This window comes from Pezoporus wallicus, unplaced genomic scaffold, assembly GCF_028554395.1.
Source record: "Pezoporus wallicus isolate ANWC-B61680 ecotype Strahan unplaced genomic scaffold, APGP_CSIRO_Pwel_v1 contig_8110, whole genome shotgun sequence".
In the NCBI taxonomy this organism is placed as follows: Eukaryota; Metazoa; Chordata; class Aves; order Psittaciformes; family Psittacidae; genus Pezoporus; species Pezoporus wallicus.
The window spans coordinates 130001-142584 of record NW_026641787.1 but is presented as its reverse complement, the minus strand read 5'-3'; the positions used below and the strand labels follow the sequence as shown (position 1 = coordinate 142584).

General features: G+C 40.4%; 1 protein-coding gene across 4 annotated transcripts in view; it reads left to right on the top strand.

Moving 5' to 3' along the window:
* The window catches only part of GRAP2 (GRB2 related adaptor protein 2), a 110673-nt gene that overhangs the window by 77961 nt on the left and 20128 nt on the right, over positions 1-12584 (top strand). The window contains exon 1 of one of the 4 annotated variants that reach the window (XM_057425360.1): positions 10848-10948. The exons of the other annotated variants lie outside the window; for them this stretch is intronic. Coding sequence (XP_057281343.1) covers positions 10890-10948 — 59 coding nt within the window. The 5' untranslated portion in view covers positions 10848-10889. Of the gene's footprint in view, positions 1-10847; positions 10949-12584 lie in introns of those variants that run through there. 4 annotated transcript variants of the gene reach the window in all.

Here is a 12584-nt window from a genome sequence, read left to right as displayed (position 1 = left end):
TTTTTTTTTTTTTGCTTTCAACTGTTTTTCATTGGATGATTTTTATATGATGACACTGTCATCAGCGCAATATATTGTGGAACATAACTGTAGGAACAGCTGTGAAAGCAACAGCTGGCTTCTTTAAATATCTACACACCCATTTCTCAGCCTGAGAACAAAGTAAAGGTAGAATGATTGTACTCTCAATTTAAGTGAGCTGTTGGGACCAAAGCAAATTCTCAGGGGATGAGAATTTAGTGTGAGGTGTTCCTGCCCATGGCAGGGAGGTTTAAACTAGATGATCTTAAGGTCCTTTCCAGCCCAAACCATTCTATGATTCTGTGAATATGGATGTCATGAATGTGCACTTTTGTCTTCATTGAAGCAATTTTACGTGGAGATTCAAGTACATTCAAGTACAAACCATTCAGTGGTTTGTATGCAAACTGTGGCACTGAGTAAAATTACCAAACTGAGAGAGACAACATCCGTCCTATATTCCCTCACCAAGTTTAATTGAGTATGGTACCGGTAACTTCCAGAATAGAGGGGAGTATCTGCAGTGCTTTGTGCACTAAGCAAATCTTAATAATTAAAAGGGGAAAGTAATTTGGGCATCACCAGAGAAATAAAAATAATAATGAAGACCTTGGCAGTGCCCTTTACCTATGCGACATGCTGAGAGTCTCTTCCTCTGGATGGAGATACATTGTTAGCTCTGTGCAAAACCAAACTTAACTGGTTTTATCTTGAGGCAAGATACCAGAGCTGAGTTTGCTGCACCCAACTGTACTCCATCTTCTCAAGAAGTGGTTCATTTGTGGCCCACTGATTCTGTAATCACAGGGAGATGCTCCATCTTCAGTTTAAAGCATTGTGTCCTTGTGACATAACCTTGAGTATGTCATGAAGTATCTTTAATTTGTCTCTTCATTTCTGGAAAATATTTCCTCTGAAGCATTTCACTGAGATCTTTGTCTACTAGCTATTTGCTCTTAAGAGAGTGAAGTCAGTGTCTTTGTCTAGAGTTTCAAACCCATGTTCTTGAACTGAGGCTTCTAAGCCTCTGAGGTGAGCATGTACTTTGAAATGGCTTAACACTTAAGGTTGCTAAATAGGAATGGATCAAACACACTTCAGAGTGAACCATAAGAAATCAACCACTCTGCAAATTTGAGCTTTAAACTGGAAGTATGACCAGAAGTGATGAAGCATAGTGTTAGGCCAGATCATACTTTGAGAGTTTGCCATGTATTCTTTCTATGTCAGTCTTTTAGTAGGTGGTTCACTGCTAATGATGTTTGACTGACACCTACCTGCTCATGCTCATGGGTGCTCCTTGCCACCCACATGCACACGACACACATACCTACCCTCCAGTTGTACACAGACCAGCTCATTCACAGCTGTTTGAATTTGTATTTGCCAAAGAAAATGCAACACACACATCACTTGAAGTATGCTTGTGGGACCCCTGTTCCTCCATTCAGGCTTACTGCAAATGAGCATCTTTCATTTATAATCAGATCCCTAGACACATACATATTCAAACATACTTTTGCTCAGATGTGTTCAGGATTGTATGCAGAATGCCTGTTCCTGTATGATGGTAGAAAAAGCACTTCACATGATGCTGCATTCAGCCAGTCATGCGTGTAATCCCACATTCACACACATGCAGAATCTGCTGTTTTCCGAGTGTGTATTGTAGCAAATAATTTAAATCTCTCTCTTCCCATCCTGCTTAACATGCAAATGTGGATAACACATCAAGATTAGAAATAAATGTAGCAGAATGACTTCAGTCAACCTGAAATGTCGAATGACTCATTCACACCTTTTGCGCAGTGCTCCCTTTTTGCCACATGCAATCTATTGAATAGTCTGAAGGCTGTGCAGTTCCCTGCTGCAGAGCAGCAATTGATCACTTGCTCATTGAAGGAGTGGGACCATAATTTTTTTTAACAGTGTGTACAAGGGTCATGCAGTGAGGTTTCAGTTAGCCTCATTGCCACGAAGGTGCCCACACTGTAGGAATGGGAAATGTAGGATGCCAGGTCCAATCTATATGCAGGGAATTCTATGTGTTTAATTAAGTCTGAGCCTGCACATTAGTTCAGTAACAAGTATTCCTACATGAGGGTTTGACCTGGGTATTTTTATTCCAGATGATGAGAAACTATTCCAATGTGATATAACTCAATTTTGGATGAAGATAAGAAAGAGTTGTTCCTACTTCAGAGTTAGACTGCGTACATGTTAAATCGTTCAGGAGCTGCTGCTGCACTTTAATTTCAAAGGTATCGAAATCCAAATGAACTAAAAAATGCACAGGCAAACATGAAATATGTGCCACACTTCTACTTAAAATGGTACAATTGCTGTGCAGAGACAAACCCCAGGAACAGTAACAAGCTGGCATTCACATTTACCTTATAATGAGAAGAAAAGTTGGATTGACTGTTAGAGTTTCATCTTTAAATGTATGAATTATTGTAATCGATTGCTTTTAAAACCCTTTCCGAAGCATTCCCAAATGAAGATGGACATGGGCTGACTTTAATTTATGGAAAAGCTGTTTTGTAGCACTTAGGCCTTGTGTAAGCGGTTCATGTTTAAATGGAAGTTGAGCCTGAAGATCCATTAAGCAGAAAAAACATAGTTAATACAACACAGAGGCTCAGAAGTTAAATATGCAACTGGTGACATTATGCAACGAAGATACCACAGCACTGCTCATTATACCACATGGCAGATGCCACTAGCAGCATTTCAGTTTCGCTGTCCTTACTTAAATGTGAAGCTTTGTGTATGAAGTGTATCAGATCTTCTCAGAACAAAGATGTCCGTGAGCTGAAATTATGTATAACATGTGCAGGATAAGAGGGCTCTGAGAACCTAATTATCAGATTTCCTATGTTTGTGTGTAGATTATCATATCTAAACATAAGTTGAACTAGACTTCTATATTTCATTATTCCATAAAAGCACAAAAGGAGAGGAAAAATATGTAAGGGAAAAGAAATGAGGCAGGTGTTTCGGTAAACATCCCAACTTGTACAGATGCGATAGATGCAAATATAGATTTATGGTTAAAAGGACAAAGAAACACTACCTTTTCTTACCAAGCTAACTGTAGTCCTACTTTTGCGCAAAATCACATCTGCTGGCACACGATGTAAATTTAGTACTACAGATTTTGCACAATTATCTGTGCTGCCAGGATTAATCCGACACACAAAAAAAAAAACCCAAGAAAAATAGTAGTTTCGTCACTGATCTTGCTCTTCTTCCCATTTTACAGAAAATTTTGTCAGCTGGCCCAAATAAAGAAACATGCAGTAGCTGATTTGAAACATGGTATTATGTACCCAGAAGAATATACTAGCAGATTTTCTTAACGTCTTGTTCACATATCCCACTGAAATGTATTGCTGTAAGTAGTGTCCAATATAGATTAAAAACTGGTTTTACCAGATTGGATTAATGTCTTAATGTAATGAATTCACGTTCACATGCAGTGTGTATTCATATGCAGACCTGTATGAACAGCAGAATTGCTGAGCTCTTAGTTACAGTACAAGAGCGCAGATTTACAGAACAGTTGGATACCATAGGTTTTTCTGGAAATCTCTCTCTGGCAGTCAAAGCTGGAGATAATGAATTTAGAGTATTCTTACACATATTTAGATACTCCAAAGTGCTTTCCTTGTATGTGGGTATCTGGATGTAATTGTAAGTGGGTTTTATTGTCTGTGGTTATTCAGTTGTTTTTAATCAAGTCTCACAGCACCAGATTCTTAATTCTGTTTGACTTCTTTGCTTTGGAAGTGACTTCTGGAAAGTCCTTCCTGATAGGAAATGTGTCTGAAATATTACACCACATCCCTGTCTTTTGTGTAATTGAGAATTACAGTTCTCCATCCAACTTGCTGCTAGCAGAATGGTTCCCTGGAGCTGTTCACAGCTGGTGTGGTTCAGAAAGGTGTTGAAGGTTCTTGTAATTATAATGAAGACCAGTTTTATGGTGAGTAGTTGTAGGATTTCAGAGAGTACAAACATCATCTGACACCCCCTTGGTTCCTCTCAACTGCAGTCTTTCACTAAGAGTAGATCTTCTCAGGGGCCAAAGATCATAGCTATATCTGCATCAGAGCAGATATATGGACACATGCATAAATTCCAGAGGTGTACATTCTTACACTTGTTCTGATCTATATCCAGTTAATCTCCAATGAACCTCCTATTAGTGCCAATATGCTAAACACACTTGGTATATTTATATATTGATATGGTACATATAACAGTCTGTCACGACCCTAAGTTCTGTGAACCCAAAAAGGACAAACTCCACCTGTACAGAAAAGCAGATCCCTTGCATACATAATGCACATTCACAGAGGAAAAAGGATTGTTATTCTGATAACCACACACTTGCATATCAGCAACACATATCAGGCAGTGCTGAGGCTTACCACGAAAAGATGAGAAAAATTGAGAGCAGTTAGGTAGATAGGTAAGAGATGTTTTAAAAAGTAGCATAGAAGGAAGTGGCTACATTTTTCATGTTTTAGTTGTTTGTCTGGAGGGCTTGAGAAGGAGCTGCTCGACAATTGTGCCAAAAGAGACTGTTCAAAGCAACTTCCCATCAGGCGGCATTCCTCAAGTGTCTGCTCTTTAGGAGCAGTCAGAGAAAATTCATTCTGTGGGAAGCAGTTAATGGAGCTGTATTACCGACCCCTTATTGCTCTGTCTGATAGAGAGACAGCAGGTTCACTTTGGCAGCTCCAGAGCCCTGATCAGGTCAGATCAGGGGCGCATCATCTGTCTGGCTTAATCAGGCATGTTTAGAGGGGTGCAGCACAGGGAGGGGGAAGAAATAAAGAATGAGATTACTTTTCTCTAGCTTCAAATATAGTCAGTAGGTGCTCATCAAAGGGAGAATTTAAATCCTGGAAAGGAATGTTTTGTTAAACACTCTAGCACTGAATTCAAATCACTGAAGAGGAGTATTTTTTGTCTTTCTTTTGCTTCCTTCCCTCCCTCTTCCATGCAGCAAAGACAAAAATCAGCAGCTCATGCAGCCCATGTTGTTTTTGGCTTGATAGGCATGCAGCCCCTGCTTAGCTTATCTACAGTTCAAATTCTAATAATGTGATGACAAAATTAGCTATCATTATAGTGGCTGAGATGTCTGACTCCTGAATTTTATATGTTCAACTTTCAAGGCTGCACAAGGTCCCATTCCAATAGCCTCTAGGACTTATTTTACTACCTGTTAGTGTTCAGAAGGGATGCTAATAAATTGTAAAGACAGGGAAGAGGCTCCTTTCTCTGCCAGTAGCAGCACTTCTCTCTCTGTCTTCACCTGTTTATTTGAACACTGTAGAGAAGAATTAGCCCAATGTCTTATAAAGGCAGATTTGCCAAATTTGCTGCTGGTTTATTTGGAACAGTTTGTGGTATAGATGATGGTGAAGATCAACTGATTATTTCTTAGGAGTCTCTGAAAGATGTAGTATTGGCTCCCAAGAGAGCAATAAGGAGAAAGGTGTTTTAGATCTATCTCAGTGCTGAGGGTGACCAGAAATTAGTCCTGCTTGGGGAAGGCTCCAGAGCAGAGGTCGAGATGTGGGATACGTGATTTCTTGCCCTGAGTAGCTGATCCTTTTTAGCTCTTAGGCAAGATAAATGTACGACAAGCTTTGAGAAAGTGCTGTTATGAGGAGCGTATTCTGTTCACCTTTTCCTGTGGTCTCCAACCTTCTTTGGCTTGCAAATTCATCCAGATTTCACAGCAAAGGCACAAACTGCTGTGTGGTGCTGTTCCTTGACAGTGACTTGGATATTCTTTGGTCTCATCTGCCAACCCTTAAGAAGCAGTTTGTGGGTCTAAGTTGAAAACCTTGTGACACAAAGCACTGCACAATACAGACATGCTTTGGCTATGTGTCCTCAGAGCAGCTGGCAACACAGAAGCTGTAAGGTAGCTTCTGTCTGGACTTTTAGGCAGCAATGCAGCAGTTAAAGGGAATCTATGGAAATTCAGGAGAATTGTTTAGCAGTAAAGGAAAAGAAGTCAAACCTTCCCTTTCTCCATTGTAATCTGTTCCTTCCTCCTCTGCAAATCCAGTCAGCTCTCTGACTGTTCAGTACTTGCGATCTTGTAATGGCTGTCAAGATGATAATCTGGGATGTCACAAGCATGGCTCAGTGTAATCACCCTACAAAGCAGGAGGTAGAGAACCTAACTGATTAGGTACAAAAAACTGCTAGTGAGACACTAATAATTCAATAATCACGAGTTATGGGGTGGGGAACATAAAAGGGAAAGCTGGCAGGTTTGTAAGGCTTTGAAGGAAATATTAAATATCATTGAGTTTGCCAGTACTTTTTTAGAATAGGAAACTAGAGGATCATAGCAATATATTCCCAAAGAAAAATATCTGAGAAGTACAGAGATGATTATCAGCTGAAATGGTAGGGGGTATCTTCGAAGATGAATTAGCAGAATGATGTGAAAGGTTACGTGAATCAAATAAATAGCAAATTAGCATTGTTGTTCAGGATTAAAGCCACATCTCCTTGTACTGAATGGTGCTACATTGATGGTACCAGGCAGTTGTATGTTCTCCTAGTGCATATACAACTGTAGAATTAGAACACTACTCTTACAGTTAAAGCTTATTCCTGTAAGGGAAATGACTTCACACCTTTGGCTGAATAAACTATACCACATGTGCAAGCACAGTAGGCTGTAGTCGTACTAGCTAAACTGAATGTGGTTTATGAAGGTGATGGTGACAAGACCAGCACTGGAATAGCAACAGCTTTGCAGCTAATGCTGTTGACAGAGCTGTTTGAAAATCCTAGGACATAACCAAACAGGACTGCTGCAGGTGAGCAACAAGGTGTAGAGCTTTCAAGATAACAGCTTTCTTTGCTAACAGGAAGCATAGTAAACTGGGACAGAGCTCTGCCCAGATCAGTTCATGGAGCTCTGCAGAGAAGCTTTTATAGCACTGCCACTCCTGTGCACTCAGTCCTGAAAGAAATAACTGCCCACTAATGACCTGTCACTGTGGACAGCCTGAGCAGCTGTTTGGAGAAAGCAAAGTGGCAAGAAAGGATGAATTGCTGTATATGGAGCTTGTCTGAATGTGGGAACATGAATAGATGGGAGATCAGGAAAGACCAGACAGCTTCCATTCATAATATTCAGCTGTATGTGGATTTATAGCCCTGATGCTTCTGAATCCACAGATGCTGAATTATTACTTACAACAAAACATAACAACTGAAATTTCCTTTGTTTCTGCACTTTGACTTCTGTTTCCCTTGTTGCCAATGATACGTTCTGGAGGCAAACTAATTAAAAACACAGGGAAGTAGTTTAATTTGAGGACAAATGAAACATAGCCACTTAATCTTTCATATGTTTTCAACCCAAACAATTCAGAGCAGGATAAATATTTGATTTGTATATTTGATTGGAAAAAAACCTTTTTCCTTTTCCTTTTTCTTTTCCTTTTCCTTTTCTTGCCATTTTTGCTTTTCCCTTTTGTTTTCTTTCTGGCTGCTCCCATACTTCCCAGATAGAAACTGAAGGGAATAAAATGCCTTGGAAAAAGTATTTTCTCTTGAAAATTCCAACCCAGCAAGAAATTGTTAAAAATTTTTTCAGACATGGTATTAGGCAGTTTGCAGAGATGTTTGCAGAGACAACTATTGGGGGTCAGTCACCTAAGTGTCAAAGCAGGTATAAGTTTATCTGCATCAAGCTTTTTTATTCCAGGGTTTCCCAGACTCTATCACAGCCATGGTTCAACTATCCCGTCCAGATTGTGCCAGTAGTAGATGGTGACATAAGACTTACGCAGCCGGTAGATGTGGGATAACCTGTCTGCCTGGGTTGGGCTTTATCCAGTTGTCTAATAGAGATTGGCTAAAACATGGAAGCATGGAGTCTAATGCCCTTCCCATAAGGTTTGTTTCCATTAATTATGGTTGAGATACCTGGATGTCTCTTAATATTTTTCAACACGCTGTGACACATGTATTCCACATCATGAGGAAGTTAACATGCTACCATACCTGTGACAGGAGTATATAGAAGAAAGAAAAGACTTATTTCCTATCCTATTTCCTATCCATTCTCATTGTTGGAGCTTGCCATTATTGAGTGTTTTTGTGTAAGGTATAGAAGGCCATGTCTTTTATGGCTCAACATTAAATCGATTTAATATTACCATGGAATAGTTCTGGATACATAGCAGGAGTCAGACAGTGTTTTGTGACATTGTCAGGCAGCAAGCATTAGTGACAGCTTAGAGCAGCGCTCTAGCTGGGGGGCCCATTAGATCACATCATGGTAGAAAAAGAGAAAATAGGTCATTCTAATGTGTAATGTAATGTAATGTGTCAGGCCATTCACAAAGCATGAGGATGAACATAGCTTAAAAACAAAAAGCTTGTGAGGATTGCTGTCCCACCTGCCTGTACAGAAGTTTATATTCTTGAAGTGTACAGTGACAGCCACATGTAAAACTTCTCGCAACATGACAAGGGCTAGCTGCTTATACCTCTTCTTATACTTCCCTGCTCTGTACACCTGTATATTTTTTTCAGCAAAATATATTGGGGATTATCCTCTTTTTAGAGGGAATTCTCATTGTTTCTACCCATCACTGGTTTGAGGGCTTCATAATTTACAGCCTGTTTTGACTAACAGGTGTTCTAGGGAGATTATTGCCTCAGCAAAGGGTAATGGGCACAGGGAGCACTGCCACTGACTGCTGCTGGACCAATTGTTTTAGACTAGCACATTGTGGTGATTTCTGTGAAGTACTGTGTTTCCTAGGAAAGGATGAATTGTGTCAGGTTACAGGTTACAGTTCCACATAGTCAATGATGCTGTGCCCAGCAACACCAGTTTGGGAAAGGAGGGTTAGAACAAGGCAAGTACAAAGTGAAGCTTTTTCCGCTAGGGCCTCCTTAATCCTGACACTCTTGAGAATGAGCTTTTAGTGCTTATGTTATGAGAAGCAATGGATAAAAATTTCCTGTTTGCCTTTTCCATGATTTTCATTATTTTCTATTCTCATTGATTTTCCATTTACCCCCTCAACATTTTTTTTTTTTTCCCTAGGGTGAAGCATCTTAGTCTGTTTAATTTGTTCTTTGTTCAGGAATTTCCCATTCTTTGGTCATCCTTAACTACTTTCTTTCTGCTGTTTCTAATATTACGCTCCCTGTTTTTGAGATGGAGGAATGAGAACTAGCTGTTGACTTCAAGATACAAGTAGTCAGACGCCCCAGGGATTTGTACAGTGACATGATGTTGCTTTCTGTTTTGTTCTCTACCGCTTTCCTGACATTTCCAAACCTGCCTTTTACTCTTCCACTGAGCTGATGCTTTGATGGAACTATCCACAGCAACTCAGAGGTATCTTTCCTGAGTGGGAATTGCTAATTTTAATTTCACTGCTGTGTTCATATAGTTGTTGTTTATTCCCATGTCCATTACTTAGCAGTCATCAGCACTGAGATTCATCTTGCATTTCAACAGTATTTTGAAAACCACCTGCAAGTCTCTGAGCAGTTTTAATTTTTATTACCATGACTTTTTCTCTCATCAGTAGGTTTTGTCATTTCATTTTTCCCAAGTCATTATGAAATATGTTTAACAGCTCATTCAAGTTGTTTCCTAACTTTTAATTGGTTGTTAATCCTCTATAGGACCTTCTCTCTTATTCTTAGAGGTTTTTGCTTAGGAGGTTTTTTAAGAGTCTTCGGTGAGATATTTTATCACAAATGATTTAGAAATGCATGTTTTATATCAAGTGATCACCTATATCCACATGCTCAGCTCCTTCAAATGACTCAACCAGATTTGTGCATTATGGCTTCCTTCTACAAAAGCTATCCGAGGGGCAATTGCTATGTTATTTCTCTCTTATGGCCAGTAATTCTTTTATTTATAGTTGTTTCTAGCAGTTTTAGACATGCAGAAGTTAGATGTTCTGCACCCTGCATCCCCTCAAAATGGCACTGCATTTGCTGCTTTTTTTGCTAGTGCCGAGACAGTGTTAGGTCTTTCCTTGTATGCCACAGTTTAATTGCTCAACCTTTATTATTTCATGTTCAGTTTAGATTTCAGTCAAGATTTCTAAAATATTGAACCCTTGGATATACTCATGTTTGTTTACTGGTTTGTCCTTAAATCTTGTCTTCCAGTTCTTCAGCTTGAGACAGTTCTCCTGGCTCTTCTCTGCCAGGAATACCCAAGTGGGGGACCTCCTTACGTCCTCACAGAAGATACATAGATGCAGAGAATTAATTTAGCTTTCGTGCTTCACCCTTATCTTCTTTGAGCACTCTTTTTTACATCTCAATCATCTGTCAGCCTTACAGACACTCTGGCAGTCTTCCTGCTTCTGTTGTCTTTGAAAATAATTTTATTATGTGTTTTTATGTCTTCAGCCACTTGTTCCTCAAGATATGCTTTTCAACGGACTTATTATGGTTTCTCAATTAACTCATTTAACAGATCTGTGCTCTTTTCTGTTTTCCTTATTTGGGTAGAACTTGCACTTTTTGTGGGACAGTACCCTCCTTTATTCAGCTGTTAAACAAGCCTGGGCTGAAGCAGCAGCAAGGGCAGGTCCTTTTGAACTGACACCATTTTAAATATGCAGTGTACCAAATATTTCCAACATTAGAGACTGATAATTGTTCATACCCCACTCTGTCCTGTGAGATACACTATTCTATGCCTCTCCCTCTGTCCCCATGCCCACTCCTGCCTGTCTTCGTCCACACACATGGATGCATTACTGATGTGGCACAGTGTCACTGCAGGGAGGAGCCTGATAGAGGTTGAGCTCTCCTTCTCTTCCTTCCCTTGGATGTTAACGCACCTTCTGCTTTCTACCAAAGTGCCAGAGGAAAGGAGAGCAGCTACAAGGTATGGAGTGAGTGTGGCTCTGAGACTTGAGGGGGGGGGAGCTGTGTGGGAAAGGTATTAAGGAGCAAAAGGGGTGTTGAAAGGACAGATAAAGTACTGCATGGTAGAGGAAGAGCATGAGAACCCAGTGCCATCTTGTTCATTACCTGAAACAACAGGGCAGTGCTTTTGCAGGACAAATCGCTGTGCCTCAGCCAAATCTGACCAGCTGGAAACTAAGGGAGGAGGTGGGCAAACAGAAGGAGGTGCTTCCCCCCACCCTAGTCCTCCACACCAACCCTTCCAGCACAGAAAAGATTTGTGATTTTCTATTCTCACAATACTGCGCAGTATCATGCTACTCTTTTTGGGACCGCTGTTGCACAGGCTTCCCATGGTGCTGCACAGCTCTGTCATGTTTGGAAGATGACCCAGGTTCTTCAGGGAGATTAAGCACCATCCTAGTCTGGAGCATTTCTTACAAACTGTTGTTGGTTAGAAAGTCCTGAAAGTTTGTTTGTTCTGTGAATCCAATTCCTAAGAGTTAAGTTTGTCTGCATGCAGAGGGTTAGCCTGAATGCTATGCATTGCTCTGGATGGCAGGATAGACAAAAGCAACAGTGCTGAATGGTTTAGTGACTTGTTGTCCCTTATAAATTTTACCGTCTTATCACTGACAAGTCAGTGGAGCTGCACTGTTAATTCTGTAATAAGAGGTTTGCGTTTTTGGAACGAACTATTCCCATGCCACTTGTATGTGGCTTAGCTGCTGAAAACAAAGCTTTTATCTGTCACAGCTTTTCTAGATAGCAAGTCCTTTCACTGTTGTTTCTGCTGAATGTCATCTGGAGTTTCTCTACAGATGTTCAGGGTTGAATTCAGTCCCTGGTTACTCATCAGTCCAACAGGTTGTTCTTGCAGAGCCGAACAAAGACACAGTAGCTTTTGCTGTATATCTTGATGAAAATCCTCACTGGATAGAGCTGCACGCTAGAGATGTGTGTGCTGCAGGCATAAAAACTTTTGTTCACATGGCTCCTTTAAGTAGGCATGTTGTTGCAACTATGCCCTCTTTCTGTGATGATAATTTATGAGATCGAGCAGGGCTGAGCCTGAGCAGTCCCTGAGTGGTAAACTCTTCATAGGTGGTGACCTTCCTTGGCACTGTTATTGCTGAATTTTGACCCAAATTGGTGTAGGGTAATGGTGTTAAACTCTTTGAGATGCTGCTGTCAGACTGTACTGCTTGCTGACATGATTTAGGCCTCGTCTCTTTTAATCTGAAGAGAGATTCTGATGTTCTTGCTCAGGGAATGGCATTCTGCCAAACTTATATACCTACTTAGTGCTCTCAAAGCCATTCTGCTTTTCATTTCTCCTTTTATGAATCTTTTTCTGCATCAGTCCCACAGAATTGCAGCAGCCTTATGCCTATTGGATCTGCCTCTTTACAATAGGGAACCGCAGAGAAAATTCCCCTCCATGCAGAAAGCCAGCACAAAATGGAGGGTACTGGTCAATTCACACTCAGCTGAAAAATCCTCCTTTGAACATTGCAGAGACTTCATGGTAAACTCTGTACAAAGGTCATTTTCATGCAGAGCGTGATGTGCAGTCTAAAATTGTCATTGGTTACTCAAAAGCTAAAAGGAGTTGA